We start from the raw sequence: 21,622 nt of genomic DNA on the forward strand, positions 1-21,622 counted from the left end.
ATGACCTCAAAGCAGAGGTCAGTCATGCTCATAACTTTCTATTAAAATCAAAAATTCACAGATCTGGTTCATTTTCTCACTGCACAAATTATGTATAAAGCAATAAAAAACCTGCTTCCTGACAATATTCTAAAACTGTTTTCTAAAAGGGAATGGGGATACAATTTGAGGGGGAATTAAATTTAAAACATCCTTGTATCTGTACAACATTAAAGAGTTTTTGCATCTCTGTGTGTGGAGTGAAGCTGTGGAACAGACTAGGTAAAGATATGAAGCAATGTCCGAGCATGGCGCAGTTTAAAAAGCGGTTTAAGGATATGGTTTTTACAGGGTACAGGGAGGAGGTAGAGATTTGATAGGGTGTTCTTGTCTAATATTTTCATGTGTGTGCGGGTGCACGGGTATGTTGGTATGGGTATATATATCTGTAGGTTGTGTATCCTTTGAGGTGTTACTGGGGTTATTGAATGAGTATATATGTGTATGTGTATATATGTATGTATGGATAGATAGAAACATATATATATATATATATTAGGGGTGCAACGATATTCGTATCGATATTGAACCGTTCGATACAGTGCTTTCGGTTCGGTACGCATATGTATCGAACAATACAACATTTGTAATTTATTTTATCAACTTTCCTTCTGACGATGCTGTCTGTGTTGAGCGCTCAGTGAATCTGCGTTCGACTACTCCGCCTAGGCTGCACTGTCGAGCGCAGATCCACTGAGCGCTCCACACAGACAGCATAGTCAGAAGGAAGAGCGCAGGGCAAGCTAGCGAGACAGAAGTTAAGCTCTCCTTGCAACAAGCAAATTGAACCTCATTCAGATCTGGCGTTTGGAATTATTTTGGTTTTCATGTGACGTATGACCCTGAAGGTAAGCGAGTCATGGACTAAAGTAAAACAGTATGTTGGATGTGCCATGCAATGCTCAATTACATTGGTGTGAACTAGTGTGTTAGCGCAGTTAGCTCGTAAGGTGTTGGCCGTCTAGCCCCATGCACGGAGCGATCCGCGGTAGCTCGTTAACGGAGATTTGCCGTGTTGTGGCGTTTAGGTCATTTCAACGAGATTAACCTGAAAGCACTAGTGGGAACACAACGAATATGACTGCACATTTACGCCGACATCATCCTAGTGCAAAGACAAAAACAACAAGCATGCTACTAACTTTAGCCGAGTCATTTAGACAGCTGTTAGCACATGATTCTCCTTATGCTGCTGAGAATATAGCCCAGAAGAAGCGGATAGTATAGCTTTTATTTTGGAAAGAGCCATTTCTCTGTAATAAACTCTCTTTTCCAAAGATGATGTGATTCCTCAATCAGATACAGGGCTTGCAATATCGCTAGCCCGACGTCGGAGCTAGCGATTTTTTCAGTCGGGCTACCAAAATCTATCTCTTCCCTGCCCGTCGGGCTATTGTAGGAAAAATATATGTCAATGCTTTTGCATTCTTTCGGAAATGTAGCTGGGTAATTATGTCATTGGCATCGGTGAGCCACTGTCAATATGTGACATATTGAAGTCGCGTTTGAATTTGCGCTTGTTTTTTGCTTTCACTTTGCAATCGTGTGAACTGTGTATAGAGAGCGACAGCACTGATCTGTGAATGATGATAATTTGTGCACCAATTCCTCTGACATCGTCTTATTAATCGTTAGCTTACTATGCAAACATGACAAGTGAAATCTCCCGCAGCTTAAACATGTGAGAGGTTGATCGCGCAGAGAATCGCTGAGCTTATGTGAGTCCGTGTGTAAAAGTAGCAGTATATATATTTTAGTTCTGCTGAGCCAAATAAGACAGGTCAGGGTGAAGAAGTGACAGCCAAAGAAAAGCTTACCACAAAACGGAAAAGTTATGACAAATCAGACTATAAGGCAAAAAGAAAGTGCAGCTTTATGGTTTCATGGACAAAAGAATCTCCGTGGCTGCGATATGACGAGCTAAATAACCAGGGCTGCACATAAGTGGTCCGCAGGTGCGCATTCGCTGTCAAAATAAAAAACACGCACAAGGGTTAGGGTTAAATTTAAAAACTGTACTTTTGAGTTAAAATATATATTTATAATTTTAATAAATGACAAATTAAAAATGCATGAACATTTTTTTGTATCGAAAAAATATCGAACCGTGACACCAAAGTATCGAACCGAACCGAACCGTGAATTTTGTGTATCGTTGCACCCCTAATATATATATATATATATATATATATATATATATATATATATATATAAATTAATAAAAAAAACACATAACATATAATGTAATTGCAAGGAGGCATTTCTGTAGTCTATTGATTACTAGATAGTGGAAAAGGGGTGGGATTAAATAAGCTTGTGCTTCTCCCTGCTCCTTTTTGAACATGAAAGTTATTTGTAGTTGTGGTTGCTCGTTTTCCTTTTGTTTTGTTTTGTTTATTTGTCTCTTTTACTTCTATGTTGTTGTACTTTTTCAACATGTTCAAAATAAAGAATCAATCAATCAATCAATCAGGGTTTCATTACTTTCTGCATCTCAACAGCTAGGGTTAAAACATCTCAACAGCTCTAGGATGGGTTATGATGAAATTTTGAACTGACATTACCCTAAAAACTTGTGTAACCCCATGACCTTTCCCCTAAATCTATGACATTTGGATCCACATTGCCTGTTCTTTATCTTTGTTGCTGGTGCTAATGTTACTATATTTATGTTAGCACAGCTGTGCAGCCTGACAGCCACTAGCAAATGTTTAAAAGCAAAGGAACCACTTAAAATGACTCATTTAATTCAGAGAAAGCTTTCAGATGGGCAGTATATCCACCTGAGTTTAAGATTCTTAAATAGAAAGAGTACCACTGTGAAAACCTTATTTGCTATTTTTGATGTTGCTGTCTTGTTGTTGTTTTAAGTATGTAAGGATGTACACTAATGCTCGTCTCTTTAGCAGACCCTGCCATTATTGGTATGATTTCACATGATCGAAAGAATGGTGCTGAACAACCAGGCAAATTTTCCCCTTCATGTTTCTATTTTACTTTCCTGTTTGAAGAAATGAGTCATGGTTGTAACCCTGCTAGTCCCCACTTATTCCAATCCACATGACAAATAAAGTGCTGTTTGGGCATGCATACATTAAAGTAATTCTTTCAGTTTTGTTACACTGTGTGTTTTCTCTTATTACACTTTTTTTTCAAACACTGACCTTGTTATGTAACATATAATGATACTGTGGATCATACAATCTGTCTGTAGGCAAAAAGACAGAATTACAGTTATACTTAAAGAAGCACAAGGAAATAAATGTTTAAAATGATTAACCCCTCATTGTCACGTTCATTTAATTTCACACAATCTGTGATGTGACATAAATCGTTTCAGCTATTAAGGGTTAACCAAAAATGTTTGCTAACCGATTTGAATGACAAGAAAAACTGGCGCGAACTCAGTCACCCCCTTGCAGTCTTTCTCTCTTTTTTTCTGTCTCTCTGTCTTTAACCCAAGTGTTCGCCCTACACTGTAACCATGTACACGTACATGGGGGTTGCTTTTTGTCCGTAGCAGGGAGGCAGATCGCTTCAATATGACTAAAGGGGATCTGTTATATATCCCCACAGCATGAGAAATGCAGGCATACACACACTTCTTTCTTTTTTCCTTTTGAATGTTTAGAAATGATGTTTGTATATCTAGATTTCATCTGTCAGTCAAGGCAAAGGCCACACTGTGCTTTTGCCAACAAATCAGCACTGATGGTACAATTACACTATATTTTGATTATTTGTTGTTTCATGATGAAAAAACACATCCCCCGAGGGTATACGTTTCTCTGGCAACCAACAATATATGTACCTTTTGCTGTGTTGTATGTCAGACCTATACAGAATGTGATATTTTCAGGTTCACATTTCAAATGTTTGAGGGCAAGCTGTACTCATTTCATATTTATGTGTGGACATATCTACCTCTTTGATCTTTGTTAACTATAATTATAATCTTTTGTAGTTGTTTTTTGGCCAATTTAAACTTTTGATGTATTAACAAAATATGTAATGGCAGAAATTTGCAAAACAAAAATTTGGTGCTGTGTCTGTTTTCTGTCCAGGAAACAACAATCTGAATTAGAGCACCAAATATCTGTCTATATAGAGCCAAATTTAAATAGTACTTTGTCAATATGGCCTGCCACTCAAACTGTTCATCACCTCCCATCATATGTGTCAGCCTGTGCTTCATGAATAGACAATGACAGGCAGTGTGTGGGATGTCCCTTTTGATGAATCTGGACTTGTCTTCACTTAGCAACAGCTTATTACTGCCAGAGTAAAAAGGGCTGAAAATACATCATAATCTATTTTATGACAATTGTTGTTTTGGCAAGGCTGCTGACTAACCACCCCCTGGATTAAATGGTTCTTAGAGTGAAAAGACTGGTAAATCTATGGATAAAGACAAGGTGCAAAATACCCTCTGTTTACGATATTACAAGAATAAAACAAAAATATAACTTGTATTCCGACTTTGCTCTGTACTTTGTTGAAGCACCTTTGGCAACAATTATTGCATATGATGCAACGAGCTTTATATGCAAGAATGCACACCTATTTTGGGGCAGAACCTCTCAAACTCCATGTGGCTGGATGGGGAACAGCAGTGCACAGCCATTTTCAGATCTTTCACGAGATGTTCAATCAGGTTCAAGTCTGGGCTCTGGTTCTGATAGGACATTCACAGAGTGGTCTTGAAGCCACTCCTTTATTATCTTAGCTGTGTGCTTAGGCTTGTTGTACTGTTGGGAGATGGGGTATTCTGGAGCAGGTTATCATCAAGCATGTACATTCCTCCACCCATCTTTCCCTCTACCCTGACTCAACCCTCCCACTTTTTGCTGCCAAAAAGATATCCCCACAGCATAATGCTGCCACCACCATGCTTCACTACAGGGATGATTTTGGCCAGGTGATGAGTGGTGCCTGGTTTCCTCCAGACATGACACTCAGCATTCACTCCAAGGTGTTCATTCTTTGTCTCAGACCACAAGATTTCATTTCTCATGGTCGAGTCCTTCAGATGCCTTCTGGTAAAGTCCACACAGGGTGTGTTTTTTATTGAGTCCTCTCTACAATACAAGCCTGGAAGAGACCTAGTGGTTCCAAATTTCTTCCATTTGATGATGGAGGATGGAGGCCACTGTGCTTATTGGGTCCTTCAGTGCCACAGGAATTTTTCTGTTCCCTTCCTTGCTTTGACAGGGACTGTCGAGTATGAGACCTTACATAGACAGGTGTGTTCTATGTCCAATCTCATGTCCAATCAACTGAGCATCCTACAGATGGACTGTGAATACTTATGTACTGTTTGTTAATGTTTTTTTTTTTTGTTTTTTTTTTAAAGATTTGCAAGAAATTCAAACAAACTTTCTACACATTGTCATTTTGGGGTATTGAGAATGGAATATTGAGGTAAAATGAACTGAATCCATTTTGGAATAAGGCTGTAACATGATGAAACAAGTGAAGCATTCACTGGATTATCAGCAAGGGTTCTGCATCATTTTCTGTGAACAAGTGGATGATTTCTGGGAAGAAACACCGTGGATGAGTTTTTCAAAATCATTTTTTTGGCCTTTGAGCACCACAAGGTCATCTAGTTCATTGTCTTTAAGAGAAAAAACTGTACATATGCTCTCCAAAATACACCAATCAATAATAATCCCTCTCAATAATAATACATTTGAAATAGTATTTTTCCATCTCTACTTGACAATGGTCAAGTAGACACTAAAAAAGCAGTTTGGGAACAGGGCCAGTGTATTTTCTTATTCTGATTCTACAGTCATCAACTCAGTATAGCAATTTGTGTTTTTAATTCAGTTCCCTTTTTTTGTTTTTTTTTGTTTTCAGCTTAGTACTCATACATGTTGTGTACTTTCTGTAGCAGCCATATAAAGTATGGCTATGTCTATAAACTAGTTTAGATCTATTAGGCCTGTGTTACATACACCACATACTTTTAACTAACTAACTGTCATTCAAATTCAGGTAGCTGCACAGATAAAATGTTAAGAGGGCACAGGAAGCTAATGCTGTGGATGAATCAGCATTCTGAGAAATTCCAAAATTGCAGCTATGACTTAGCGACACAGCTAAATAGAACATAATTAGTGCTATGTGTTGCACCTGTGCCTTTTCTTATACTTACAGAGAAAAACAGTGCAGAAGGTCTGCTACGAGTGTTAATGTGTGTTTAATTTTATTTTTTGTCAGCACTGCATCAATTATATGGAGTGCAATAAAGTAGTGAAAAAAAAACCCTCAATATTTTCACAGGTGCAGGTCGAAGTAATTACAGGGTTTTGAAATACTTTGGTTTAATTGTATTCAGAAATTTGATGGGAGAAGTGCATACAATACACAGCTAATGTGTTTTATATGCAAATGTTGTTTAGTTGTGTTACATATTACACATTACACTACAATTAGGATATGCGGAAGATACTGCTGCTCATATTCTTTCGACCTATCTAACTTTCTTCTGTTGGTTGGCTGGCTTGAAAACACTGACTCTACCTCAGTCTCAAAAGTTGGTGTGACTGACCAGGGCAAAGGTTAATAGTTTTTGCTTGGTCTACCTCTATGTCAAAGCAGTGCTTTTTTCTTCTGCATTAACTTTGAGATAGGTGTCTTCTGAGAGGGGATATTTGATTGGCTGAATGCTATCCCTGACCTGTTTAACTGAGAATGATCTTCAGTGTGATGTAAAATGGAAACAAGACTCAATACTCTGTAAACACGGATAGCCCCAAGTGACCCTCGTACTGCCCACTCTCTGTTATTTATGTACTTTGTCAGATGCAGCTTATAAAGTGAAAGACTAATTACAGCAGCTTAGAGAGCCAGTGCTGCTGCTTTGGGATACTACTTTCAGTACCCCAGTTCTACTGTTTCATGATAATTTGACCAAAAACAAATTAACTTGTGACATAACTTTGATGTAAACATGGTATGAAATAATAGCTTACAAGGCAATAATATATTCTATTAAAAGATAAACAAATTAAGGGGTGTTTAGTAATGGATTACATGTAATCACAATTATATAACCCAAACACAAAAAAAAAGTAAACATAATTAGCCTGAATTAGATTTGCAAGATGTGAGACCAGGTTATAGTTACAGTACTTGATTGTATTTTGATTACTTAATAAGTAAGTAAAGTTTATTTAGATATTGTTTTTCACAGTCAAAGCACTGTACAACTGAAATGACAAAAGAATGTCGACAGAAGGAATGATTAAATAGAAAAGGTTTTAGCAGTTTTTTAAAGAGTCCACAGTCAGCTAAACTGAACTGATGCGGTCAGCTGTTACAGAGTCTTGGTTCTTTATATATATTATGTATTCTTTCAAAAATGACAATTTGATAGGGAATCCATTGTTTGCTATTTTTAAGGGATTTATTTTTATTTATTTATTTATTTATTTATTTTTTACCAACTTTAAGTATCTAGATCAGGATATATGATTTTAAGTTAAAAATTGTATTTATAATTTTTATGTTTAATAATTTGGCAACATTTTAAACATATGTTTAAACAGGAGAATGACAAAAACACTTACATAACACTAAATGATGGCCGGGTCTTTTTTCTTCAACAACTGGGCTTTTTTTAAAAGACAAAAATATGAATACATGAACACAGCTGAACCTTTTGTGGCAAACTGTGATTATTCCTGACACATATTTTGATAAAGAATTTATTGCGATCAAATTCAGAAGCAGCACAACTTCTGCTGTAATTCTATGTGCATGAAAGCAGAATAATAGCTAAGAAGGATTTAGAAGGGAGAAGGAGAAGGAGGTCTGCCATTAGGAAGTTTTCCCTCAAAGTCTAAATAGTAAGCAAGTTGTTAGATGTTGCTACTTTTCTAGACAATTCTAGGTAATTTTGCCTGCCCTTATTGTGTTAGTATAGATTTTTCTAACATAGTCTACATCATATTTATTCCTAAAATTATTCCCAAACTTAGGAATGGCATGTTTTAAATATATGGAAAGACTTGAAAGAGGGCAGAATTCTTCCTGAAACAGATATGAGCAGTTAAAAACCGGGAGTTGATAAAGTAATATGAATTGTTTTTCCTTGTCATGCACATATTTCAGCAGGCTATTTCTCAAACAAACAAACAAAAAAAACCCCACAAGACACAAAAGCATCAATCAGACAGGATGCACTCTGACACCAGAGCACAGTAGATGTTTTCTATAGGCTATGTATCTTGACTCACTAGCAGTAATATTAAATAAGAAATATTCAGGATCAGTTTTTGAAAAAGGGTAAGGAGACCCATGTAAATTCCCGATTATTATTAAGTCTTATTACTTAGAAAAACCCACGTTGACTTAATTAAACACCACCGAAGCGGGAAACGTGTTCTCATTTCCTTGCACAGTGCTTATTAGCGACACCGGAAGTGAGTGTAACCAAGCAACGCCCGTCGTTGCCGTGGTAACAGTGTTTGCCCTCGGGGAAGTTTGTAGCTGCAGAGGTGAAGAGCTATTCTGTACGAGAAACGAATCTAGGCTATAACTTAGCTGTAGCAGTTGAATTCACATATTTATTTTAATCATTCATAAATAATACGAGTTTTCTTTTGTTTTGTTTTGTCAGGTGTGCTTTAACTGCCATCTTCAATAAACGTTAGCTAGATGGAGAAGGATTTGGCCGAGGGTAAAATCATCCGCTCTCATAAACAGAACACAAGCGAAAAATGGATGTTTCTCACCCCTATGGTAAATACCGTTTTTAATAATTTTACGGACGCTTTCCAAACACTACTTAAAGTGTCGATACACGGTTATGTCTGAGCATATTTGCCTGTGTCTTATTAGATAAACACTGTTCAATATTTCTGTAGATCAACAGCTGCAAGTTGCACCTCACGACTGTGAAATCTCTCGTGCCAGCGAGAGCACAAGCGATGGTGAGTCATTAAAAGAGCACACTGGAATAGTAATGGCTATGTAGTGCTTATAGTTTTCAAGGCGTTTAGAGGTTGGTCTCTTTATCTTTTTTCAGAGTGAATCTCAAGATCATGTAAAAGAAACATTTAACCACTCTGACCTAGGTAGGTTTGACCCACTTAACTCATTCAAGTACTCACCACCCAAGAGGATTTTGTGTGATTCAGCAGCATATTTGCATATATTAATTACTGGGCATGGCTGTGGTTCTCAAACTTTCTCTGGAGATGCCCTGCTTCAGAAGACAATAAAGGTCATCTGGCATGCTACAGTTTTAAAATAAATCATCAACAATAGTAAGTATCTATTTTGGATTATAGAGAAATAAAAGTCATCATAATAGTCTCAGGAAAAATCTGTTTTGTGCATTTTCCCTTCAGAGTCATATTAATTTAACCAAAGTTTACATCACACATTTCTCTGGTTGTCCACAGCCCACTTGCAGTGGCTTAAAGTCTAATCAGTGGGGCCTGCTCCGCAGTTTTAGAACCACTGACATGCAACTGCTGTGTAAAAATGTTTTCTTTGCACTTATTTACTATATTTTATCTTTCGTAGAAAACAGTTTACATGCAGGCATCCAGAAAAGACTTGTACAGGAACTATTTGCAAGTGACAAATGTACATATAATCAAAAAGTGCTGCTCAGTGGAGCTGCCGTTTCAAATGCTGCATACAAAGCAAGACACACAGCAAGGAGACAAACCCAGTGTACGGGGGAAACTTTTGGCCATGCCTTAAAAAATGCAAAACCTGCAGGTACTATTCAATTAAAAAATGATAGAATTAAGATAACCTTTGCATGCACAGTTTTGTAGACATATTTTATGTTGTGCACTTTGCTTTTAAGTGTACCCTGATTTCAGTTTGTGATATCTACTTCAGGTGATTTTCCTGGATGTAATTACAGTGCTGTGCCTGGTTTTCTCTCCACTCAATTGCCTTTCACATCCAGTTTTCAACGAATTGACTTGGAAAGGTACCCTTTATCTGCCTATGTATTCTATATTGTCTGTAAAGTGTTGTAGTACAGAGTTGTAGTACATTGCTGTCTAGCTTAAAGTCACTGTAAGCTGGAACTATCTTTAACATGTCATATGTATCAGCTGTTCTTTGAATCTTTTACCTGCAAAGGCATTCATATTCTTCTGACATGCTTATGCCACTGAATTTTATTAACTCATTCTGACCTTCACAGTCATCATTTGCTGTAGGAACCATGAGACTAACTAAAATGGCAAAGGCTTAAGATTGCCACAAGGGAGCAGCAGAGTCTCTTTAAATAACTAACCAGTATCTCCAGATAAAATGGCAGTAATTCTGACTAAATATTCTACTGACAGACTGAGCAGAAATCACTTAGTTAATATGTATATTGAAAAACTGATCTAGTTATTTGAATCATTAACCTGAGCTGACAATATTTGTTTCATTAATTCTGTTACAAAAATGTATAGATTTTATTTAAAGTCTAAATCTTGTGATATGTTTTCCCCCCAATACTTTAGACAATCTCTGGAGGAATGCCCACAGTTGGACTTTGTAAAAGAACTGCAGTTTCTCAACCTTCAGCACAATCTAATTACAAAGATCCAAAATTTGTCACATTTGCAGCAGCTGGTTTTACTGAATTTGCATGACAATCACATCAGTGACATGGCTGGCATTGAAGTTCTGAGGTCTCTCAAGATCCTCATACTGGGGAAGAACAGGTTAGTTGCCATGACAGGAAGTGTAAACAAACAAAGACAGCACAGATAGTACAATTATAGATATTATGAAGCTTATTTTTAGTATGATAAAAACATAATCGACTTTGACAATGTGCAGTTCAGTTGTGCTAATGCAAGATAACCACTTGAGTAGCTTTATTGTTCTTTTGTTAAACATCTCTAATAATATGGTCAATATGCAATGAAAGTTGCAGCATTTATTAATAGTTAAAAGGGGTTCAACAGTGCTGCCATGAAATGAAAATGTTGTTTACATTTAGCATTTAATACATTTGAATTAACTAGGTACGGCTACATGGTCAGCATCAGAAATGATTAAACCCAGTTCCATTTGAAAAGCAATCATCTTAGTGACATTTTTGTTTCAAAAGGTCAGCAGGTTCAGGATCAAAGTCACATCTTTTTGACATAAAGATCTTACAGGTGAACTCTGGCATTTCTTCCACTTTCTTTCAAACATGACATTTGTCTTTGCAAATCAGTATCTGAGGTCATAGTAACTGAACAGTAAGAAATTCCTCTACTTTATTTGTTGGCATTTTCAAAAGACCACAGCAAATTATTGTTCAGTGTTATATGATCTCCATCCACATGGAGAGCTCTGAACAATATATTACTGGATATTACCTGTACTGCTGCTGTTCCCTCAAAAACTGCAACCTTTTTAAATTTTCCTGTTGGTTTTTCATTAAGCCAGAATTAACATAATACGTGTTACGTAACTGTTGCCACTCTACAGACAAATTCTGTTTCATGTTGTGTTTTCCCATTATGTGTCACATTTTTCCTTGTACTTTGCAGAATTCATGAAATCTGCTGCCTGGACAGCTTGTCTAAACTGAATATGTTGGATTTGCATGACAATCAGGTGCTGTTCCTTTACCGTCATCCCTCCTACAGGACATGTATATTAAACAGTGTTAATTTAGTTGCCAGTGGTGTAAAGGCTGATCATGGTTGTAGGCTTCAAAGTTCAGTATGAGCGGATTGACTCTTCCATGTTTTAAACCATGTATTAGGAGCAGTTAATTCACTTTAATACTGAGGTTTGTTTTTAAAGCCAGAAATCTGGCTCGTTGTTTTGGGCACTTAACTTCAGCTTTTCACATAGTTCACAGCACTCTAAGAGAAGAAAGCACTGAAAACCATCAGAACCCACAAGCTGTTGTCTAATACCTACTCCCACATTAATTTCCTCAGTGGCCATCGCATAATTTATCGAACAGATGGAACTGTTTTTTTTATGTTTTCAGCACTGGGTAATGTTTTGAACTCTTGTAGATTATAGTGTTCCTAAATTGTCTCATTCTATTATTATCTATTATTATACTGTTTTGTTCCTTGAGAATAGAGCCTGCTTAATGATATTAAAAGCCTGAGAAATAAAATTATGTCAAATGAGAATTTTAACAACTAATGGAAAAGGAAGACAACATAGAAAGGCTTCCCTTGGTCAAATTAGTGTTTTGCCAGAATGCCGCCTACACGCCTCCTCAGAGAGCTACTCCAGAGCTCTGGTAAGACTTGCTCTCTTTCTGAGGTCGGTTGCTCTTTACACGAGCAAGCATTACAGTTGCCATTCAATGATTGTTAGTTTTACGTTATTTTTCCTGACAGAGATTTCTCTGTTGCCTCAACAGTGTTGACTTGTGCTTACTAACTACATCTATATGGTTAATTTTAGCAGTTTTTATAATCTTGCAGTTGAATTAATAATGAAACTTCTTTAGCTCTTTTGCTCTTATTTGTAATGCAAGCACATTATATTTAGGCTCGTACTCTGGCAGACACCTATTGTGAAGCAGATGATAAATCTATCATTCTCACAGGGCCAGTTTGTCTTTCAAACACTGAACTTAAAACCTTCTGTTTTGTGCAGCTCAATAACTGTTCAGTCATATTTTTAACACATTTTCCAAACTCACAAGAGATCTGACCACCCAAATGTATTCTGAATTGCTGCATAATGATAATTCAAGATTATGAAGTGGATGAATTATAGTTGTTGTTTAGTGACTTTTGGCCACAGAACACCAGCTGCTTGTCTTTTTCCCCCCCTTTTGACCACAAGCTTTGCATCACTGTTATCCTTTCTTCCCCCCATCCTTGAGCTGGGAAGCTCACAAACATCTAAAACTCAGCCATTTTACCCATTTATTGCTGTACCAGCGAGAGGTTTCTTTTCCAGTTTGCTGGAGCTATTCAGAATGAGATATTCTCTCTGGGAGTCGGCCTTCAACCCACTCAGTCTCAGTGACCAAGTCTTGGGGTTACAATGTGAACTGAGATTGTTGAATAACCAATTCTTTACTTAGGCTGTGATGTTTTCCACTTGAACAGTTTGACTTAAATGTTCTCAAGAAATAGCTGAGAATGCCCTGTGGGGTCACTGAATTGAAAGACAAAAAATATCACTCTCTTAGAGAAGTTGGCTAAAGTCATGTAGAACTCTCGCTCCTACAAATGATGATGTTGATTAAGTTTGACTCTGTCTGCCATGTTTGGTTGGCACATCACTCTGGGATGAGGTGAAGTTTAGACAGGATTTCCCCACAAGAATATCCGTGACCAACGATACTTGTGACACATACTTATTTTTCCTATGTCATTTGAAATAAACATACCAAGTGTAGAAGAACAGGCCTTTACCTGTGAGACAGAAGCCTCTTGCCAAACTCCGGGTCCTGACCTTCTTCACTGGAAATCACCAAATTCATAGTCTGTAACTTAAGATTCTCATATATTTTAGAATGGGGCTATCCAAAATCTATTTCAGTGTGTACAGAGATACAGAGTTTATGAATTCATATCCATGTGTCTGTCCGTTGTAAAGGTTATGTCCTTTGATTTTAAAATGCGTGTTACAGAACAATTAGTTTTATCAATTCCCAAAGTGAGATATAGGTAAAAAGTCTACACTTGCCCCTTTGTTTAATGATTCTCAGCAACATTTATTATGGTGGCTCGATTGTTTAAATTGATGAACACTTACAGTGTGCAGACTGTATTTCGGGCCAAAATTCATAATCTATTTATTCCTATTTTAATGAACACCTATCTAAGCTCCCAAAACAAGATATAAATCAGATGCAATTTATGCTGTGGTGCTGACTAAGATCATACTGCAGTGTTTCTGCTTTATATTACTAAATAAATGTCTCTTTAGCTTTTACATTTATAAACACTGATATTTCAGACCATCTGAAAAGATATCCTAGACAAGAACTTTTTTAGTCTCATATTCAATATAGATTTTCAATCCATCTGTTCTGTTTACCATTTAAACAGCAGTTATGTTTGGATTTTGTGTTTTCACAGAATCATCAACTCGTAAAGCATTGTCCGCCTTTTCTTAATGTTTATAGTGTGCACAGTAGGAATAGGCAAATACATCACCATCTTGATAACAGCCACTGGGAATTTGTGTGAAATATTAAAAATGTCACTCTTACAGAGGTTTATAAATGTTTTTCTCCAAGCAGTGTGATGGAGAAGGTGGGGTAAGATTCCACCATTGACTGACTCTTAGTTATTTCTTTTGTTTTCATGATTTGGTTAGCCAGACAGCATGTGTGTCATTTTAGAGAAAGAAATTCAAATATACAATTCAAGTATGTTATACTCTGCTAATCCAGCCTTAATCTGTGCCTCACTGCATAGAATTGGGTAATATATGATATGATTGCTCTTTTACATGCATTTTAGTTTTGTTTTTAACTAATTTTGTCATACTGTGCTTTCCTTTAGATCTGCAGGATAGAAAATGTGTCTCATCTGAGTGAATTAAGAGTGTTGAACCTAGCAGGAAACAACATCTCCAAAATGGAAAACTTGCAGGGTCTTGACTCTTTGACTGAACTGAACCTAGGGCAGAACTGCATCTCTGTTGTGGTGAGGGAACTCTTTTCCAACTAATTATAGATTTTTGTATGTAAGTGTTTTGCATGTGTACTGTCCTTTTCCTTCATGTTAAAAAACAAAAAGCAAAAGCACTTCCTGCTTTTTGGCCTTTCTTTCTGTTCGCTTATTCAGTTCCCTTATTTCCATCAGTTTGAAAGTACAAATACAAAAATGTTTGCACGCTTAGATCTTACATTGTGCATTGATTTAACTTAGCTATATCCGACTTGTAGACCCTAGTGTGATGCAGCACACAGCTATATCCCAACACTACAGCTACCCTGTGGTTCTTTGAAGTTCCTGCAGCTACCAATTATTTTTTTTCTTATTACTGTTCAGAAAATGTGCCTCTGAAGATGAAAGCAATAGCAATTGTACTTTATCTTTCATGTTCAAATTACCACTTGTGGACCAGGTCCCTTGGATGGTTACTGTTACCTTTGCTATGGATCAACATATCAGTTTTTACAGCCACAAAATAACAAAAATAAAAATAACATTAATGGAACCTTTGTGAGAAAGTGGTGGTGGAGTATATCACTGTTGGTGTTACCTAGGGAGACATAACTCATTACCCACAACCTCCCACCGACTTTCTGGCACGCTGAAAGAGAAACTGGATATTCTAAACACGGAAACTTACTCCCTTTGGTTTCTATAGTTTTAATCTGATAAACACAACAGTGCATGCCAAAACAGGCCCCTTCATTTGTATGCAAATCCCCTAAGCCCTTTCATGCTTTTTAAGATAGAAAATAAAAACGGATTTCAACATTTTGAATCAGTTGAAAGCCCTTCCCGTCACTCAGCCTGCCGTCTGCCTGCAATTTCTGATCACAAAACACTTCCAGTCCTAATTATCGGATGTTGTATTTTATTTGATACACAGGAGAGGAAAAATGCTACCCCTCAGCAGTTTCTTGGTCTCTGTCATTATTGCTGCTTGCTGCCAAGTGCTTATACCTTGTACAAACTAAATAACCACGTTCCAGGTGCTCAGGTTTTCTCTCTGTCATGAAAGGGAAAGCAGATAAAAAGTGAAATTCTTAACCTGAAAAAAACACTGACACTGTCTTTCTTTGAAAGCAACTCTTAAACTTGATTACTTTGCACCCAGTCATCCATCCTTCCTCTTAGGTGTTCCTTTCCATTATGAAATTCGCTGCATGTCACTAAGGGATCCATTTTATATTTTTGGCTGTGGGAATGATGATTTGTTTGAAAGAAAAGTGCAGTCAGCTTGAGCAGTGATAAAGCAGTCTAAGAAAAAAAGGCATGGCACTGGCAGACTGACTTTATGCATTAACAGAAGGGTTTGTCTGTGAGCCAAAAGACTACATAGAAAAATGTAGAAACTCTATATTGCTCTTTGGTAGTTTTACTGTAGAGTAATTAATTAGGTGAGTTTTATATATTGACACGGTTTATGGGAAAGGGGATTTTTGGATGTTCCTGAGTAAATAGCTTGAAGTGTTTCCCAAAACAGGTCAGTAAACAGTAACAGCAACTTAGTAATTTCTATGTTTTTCCAGTATGGCCTGGGAACATGGAAACTGTGTGTTATGTTATGTTGTTGCAGGGAGAAACTCTTAACTTCTACAACTTAAAAGCCAAGTGAGGACCACAAAATGTTTTGGCTGACATGTGAAGTGTCTCAAAGGTCATGCAAGAACAACACAGGAGTGTGCCCCATGTCACAGCATCTGCAGTTATAATGCGCAGTCGCATAAAGCAGATGAAATCACATCTCAAGCCTGTGCTATTGAAGGAACTTCCACAAAACCCACCAGCTTACGGTCTTAGAAACCCTCCCAGCAGCCACATGTACCTGTGTTTACATGAGCAGCTTTCTTGCTCTTTTGTGGTGTGTTGGTGTTGCATGCAGATGAGACAGCGGTGATGAGAGGTTTTTCTGTGTTTATTGAATAATGCCTCAGCCAGAGCTGAGTATGAGTGTGAAAATGAAGACACGCAAGCTGTCAGTAAAGAGAGGGTGGAGCTGGGATAAAGAGGTGAAGGCACGGGCACACAGATACATAAATACACACCCGCAGGCATACAGGCAAACAAGAATACACACACACACCGCTCTACCCAGCCTCATAAGAGATCCTGTAAGCTGATCTCTTATGAGACTTCCTAAAAAAGGACCACATTGGTGGGCGATTGTTATGCAGCTCATCAGCTCAGTGATGACATCATTCTGTCTGAGACAGGGCTGCTATATTTAGTTTCAGACAGCCAGGAGTGGCTGCTAGTTCACTAGCATCCATACAAAAGCAGGCATAGACAGAGACTGTAAATGTGATTGATGGTTGAGTTGGTTGAGCACTGCATAGCATGACTTGCATTTGTCATAGAAGAAATAAATAAATAAACCCTGCTTATCTATCTATCTATCTATCTATCTATCTATCTATCTATCTATCTATCTATCTATCTATCTATCTATCTATCTATCTATCTATCTATCTATCTATCTATCTATCTATCTATCTATCTATCTATCTATCTATCTATCTATCTCAGTTCTATTGAATTATCTCCTTTGAGCAATAGCTCTCGTATGTGTTGTTAGATGTTGCTGGCCCCATGATCGGAAAGTCAGGGGTTCAAATCCACTGAACGTCTACCCTGAGGTACCCCTATGCAAGGTGGATCCCACGGGGATCAATAATGTATAAATGATTATTTATTACATATACCGCACAGGACCCACCTTATGTGCCAATTAGAAATTTGAGTTTACAACCCTGATTTAGTGTTTACTAACTCCTTGTCTCACCACTATTTCATGCACGTATTTCTAATTCAACATTTTTGGTTATCATGACGCAGAAGTCTAGATAAGGAGGCATAGTGTAAACTAATGTAAATTAATGTGTTAAACAAGCTAAAACATCTTGCTAAAATCTCATGCAGAACTTAAAAATTATGTGTAGGTTGTTACTAGCTTAAAAAAGCCAAGTTGTAAATATTAAATGTTTCTTTTAACTGAGTTTTGATGTGTATAATTGTAGGGGAGGAACGGCACAGTGATGCAGTGGTTACCATTGTTAGCACTGTGTCTGTATGGATTTTCTCTCGGTACTCCAGCTTCCTACAGATGATCTTTGGCATTGGCCTTGTGAGTTTTGTGTTGGTCATGTGATGGACTGATGACCAATCTAAGGTTAACCCAGCCTATTGTCAGCAGGAAAAACCTCCTCCCCAGTTTTTTCTGTAGAAATCTTTCACAGTTATCAGTATCTCTAGCACTACTGCTGATGTTGCATAGCCTACTACTCTATCTGTAGTAAATATACTGTACTCAGCTTGTTGGTCTTATATGCAGTTGATAACGCAGTGTTGCATAACTGTGTTATATCTATATGCTTGTGTGGGAGGGAATTTTGTGGATTTCTAAATGACGAAACCTGGCTGCACTGTTCTTCTGCAGGGGTGCTAGCATGACCTGAACACCAGTCTAACCTCATAATAGAACAGAGCCTAGCAGGAAACTGAAGGAGGTTTGTGAGGCATTGGCTGCAGTGTGGGTGGATAGTGACGCAGCCCAGTCAGACTGCTGATGGGAGTGTCCTCTTTGCTTCCAGTATAGCCAACATTGTCCAGCGACACACATAAAGAAAGCCCAGACCTTGATACTAGAGAATGTGATTTACCCCATGCTGTCATCCAAATAGTTTACGTGATTATGACATTGCACTTGTCCCTGTGTGTCCAATTCAGCGTGCCAGCTGCCCAGCTGCTGCTTTTCCCCCACCCCCTCAGTAAATTGTGCATCGATTTTTGATGCTGAGCCTGCCTGATGGTAAAACTCTCCACATCCCTGTCAGTTTCCACTGAATTTTCACCAGCTATTGCATGATGAGGTGCACTACCTTAGTAAGCTGCTCGTTTTATATCACTATGCTTTCCACTGAGCATTTCAAGTTAGCTTCCTGCAGCAGGGGATCTCTGCATTAGCGCAGCACATTCTCCACTCTCCCCTCCCCCCTTTCCTCCTCATATTCTATCTATTCTCGCTCTCTTCCTCTCTCTCTCTCTCTGTTGCCCCTCCTCTCCATGTGCAGACAAGGCAGCATGCTATATGTGTGTGTGTGTGTATGTGTGTGTGCATGCGCAGGGTGGATGGGGATGCTGCATGCTGGAGCTGAGAGCTGCAAGGTGACTGAGGGAATGGAGAGGGATACAGAGCCTTGACGACAGTGACGATGCAGTGCCCTCTTCCTGAGCACCTTCTCATCTTCACATCCCTCCATCTCTCTGTCTTCCCTCTCCCTCTTTCTCTTTATAGACTGAGGTGGACCGCCTGCCCTTGTTGCAGCGCCTCTTTCTCAGCTGCAACAACATCACCAGGTAAGAGCTTGTACCGCTTAACTCCCTCCTCCCCGCAGGATAGAAATAGGGATGGTGGCCGGACAGTGCCACGTCCCCTCCCATGGCTTTGGGCAGAGAATACACACCCACAGCCAGACACACTCACAGATTTGCTGTAGTGGGCAATTTCTGCAACCTAGAAAATAACAAATCCTCGATGTGCTCTTTATTGTTAGTATTTAATCATCTGTTACCTAAGAAATGGGTGTGAGAATGTTTAAAGTTATTTGGGCAACAAAGAAGCAGGTTGTGAGAAGATAATTATTGATGACAGATTTGGAGGTTGGATGAATTAATGGAAAATATACCTAGGTAAGGGCATGTAGGATGAATGAGAGGTATGATTTTTTTTGTCTTAGTGCTAACTGTCAGACAGCTTTACACACTTTTTTCCAGTATCTGTCGTCCTTTCTTTTCTTTTCTTCTTCATTTCTGAGCCCAGCTCATAGAATAAACTTAACACAGCATCATCTTGGCACTAAATGAGGCCATTTGCTTTATTTTTGCCTAGTGGAGGATAATTTCTGTGGGATCATTGGCTCCCTTGACCATAGTCACCTTGTGCTCTGATAGATCTGAGCTGACAGTCCAAACCAGCTTTGCTGTTCTTGTGTCTCCATGCTTCACACATTGTGAGAATCATGACATAGTCGCAAGGAATAAAATCCTATATTCTTAAACTTCTGATTTTACAGTGACATCTAGTTCCAGATATAATATCTGAATAAAAATATAAGTAAATTTTGATTATGCGAAACATATATGTATCATTTATCCTGCTCCATGATAGGGTATTTTAATGTATCGTCTTTAATGTACTCATGTAGTGGCAGTATAGAAGGCTGGTTAGCGTGTGTGCACCTTTTTGAACTCTTTAGTGCTGATAGGAGAACAGCTGTGCTCTGTTGCTAGGTAAAGAGACAGAGCACACTCATCACCTTGATGGAGTCAGTTTACTCAGTTCAGGATCTTGGATCAAACATCTCTCATGAAATAATATTAAGACTGAAATATTCATTTGAGCTTACATTGATATTGATTTTTAAAACAAAACAAAACAAAACAAAACAAGACACCCTATGAAAATAGGATCAAAGCAGAACTAATAATTACCAATAAGTCATTGAAGAATATGTGCAGGGTAGTGCTAGTATAGATAAAGCCTGAAGCTACAGTTTTCATTCACACCGCACTCTGTACTCACATCTTAAAAATAGTTTTGATATTCACTTTTTATTGGACCATTAGTAGCAATCAGAAACTGGTGGATGGTGCAAGAATTAGAAGTTCTGTTTTTGTAAAGGTTTTGGTCTTCATCATTAATGTTATTATTATTCCTTATTATGAATACACCAATTAGGCAGAATGTGTTAGATGCACTCAAGCATCTCTTTATTATGTTTATTATTTTATGTCTCTTTTATATTTATATGGTAGGAATTAATATTCCGTAACAGAAAGGGTCTAAGCTACTGCAAGTGTTTGAGATTGGAAGACCCCTGGTATCTCCAGCATGGTGTTTAGCATTTAGTTAAACCTCTGGCTAGGAACAGGCACAGTGTACTAGGACTTTGAGTGGTTCCAGGCAAATGATTCATCAAGGTTATTATCATAAATTAGCAACGATAGAATATCCCCTGCTGTGCATGGCGTGACTTTGCTTTTTCATGTTTCCTTTTGCCATAGGGTGATATCAACAGTGTAGCAGATTTGTCTCTCTTCATTGCCCCCTGAGTAATGTCAGGCTGCCAGAGTGCCTGCTGAATTACCAGCTTAACATGGCATGTGTTAGCCCGGCTCCATTCTGTCAATACGAAGCAAGACAAAATGTGTCAGGAATAAAACGAAGATAGTGAGATTGTCTGGTGGATGATTCAGGTTCTGCAAAATGTATTTATATATATATATTTTTAATATCATTTACTCAAAGTCTCATTTAAAATTGTCAATTTTTTTCAAAAGTGACCTGAGGGCAGGGGACATTGTATAAAACACATGCACAGTTGTCATACAAATTCAAATTACATGCAATAAGGTAAAAATAGATCAAATTTCAAATAAATTACAGTAGAGCTTTGAGAGCAGTCCATTGACCAAGAGTACCCAAATTCCCAGCTGTACAATTTCAGGTCCATCTGTAGCTTATATTTGAAAGCTTTTTTGCCTAATGTTGTTCTGACTCTGGGGAAAAATCCTGGTGAAATTTTGTGAGAGCTAAAGCCATAATAATTTAATTTTTTACACATGCATTTAAAAAAGGGAGGGAACCAGAGAGGGAACCAAAAAATTTGAGACTGATGTATAAAAGCATATAAACATACAGAGACAGCCACTTTTTAGCAGCATATTCCACACTGAACAGTGGCCTATCTGATTTCGACAACCAGTAACAGAGAACATAAAACATAGGGTAAGGATTGTCTAACTCCTTAGCTAAGGTGCTGATCAGTAGTTGTAGATTGCAATGTTTTCTGTAATGTGTAATACAACAAATTATAATTGATAAGAGTTCTTTGCTTTATGAGAATCAAACTTGGATATGACTAACTTACGTTGAGTTAAATGGCACTCAGGCAGAGTGCAGGAAT

General features: G+C 37.8%; 1 protein-coding gene across 7 annotated transcripts in view; it reads left to right on the forward strand.

Moving 5' to 3' along the window:
• The first annotated feature begins 550 nt into the window (after positions 1–550).
• Positions 551–21,622, forward strand: part of lrrc49 (leucine rich repeat containing 49) — a 45,144-nt gene continuing 24,072 nt past the window's right edge. For 2 of the 7 annotated variants that reach the window (XR_014277507.1, XM_082538044.1), the window contains exons 1-10: positions 8,483–8,561; positions 8,669–8,790; positions 8,916–8,981; positions 9,077–9,125; positions 9,580–9,780; positions 9,907–10,000; positions 10,530–10,733; positions 11,556–11,622; positions 14,502–14,645; positions 18,952–19,013. Coding sequence is in view for 6 of the 7 variants with exons in the window: in XM_082538044.1 (XP_082394170.1) it covers positions 8,707–8,790; positions 8,916–8,981; positions 9,077–9,125; positions 9,580–9,780; positions 9,907–10,000; positions 10,530–10,733; positions 11,556–11,622; positions 14,502–14,645; positions 18,952–19,013 (971 nt within the window). In the remaining variant the exon portion in view is untranslated. Of the gene's footprint in view, positions 888–8,482; positions 8,562–8,668; positions 8,791–8,915; positions 8,982–9,076; positions 9,126–9,579; positions 9,781–9,906; positions 10,001–10,529; positions 10,734–11,555; positions 11,623–14,501; positions 14,646–18,951; positions 19,014–21,622 lie in introns of those variants that run through there. The other 5 variants (XM_082538046.1, XM_082538045.1, XM_082538047.1 and 2 more) reach the window with 5 other exon arrangements.

Source organism: Aulonocara stuartgranti (genome assembly GCF_965226115.1).
Source record: "Aulonocara stuartgranti genome assembly, chromosome: 1".
NCBI classification, from domain to species: Eukaryota; Metazoa; Chordata; class Actinopteri; order Cichliformes; family Cichlidae; genus Aulonocara; species Aulonocara stuartgranti.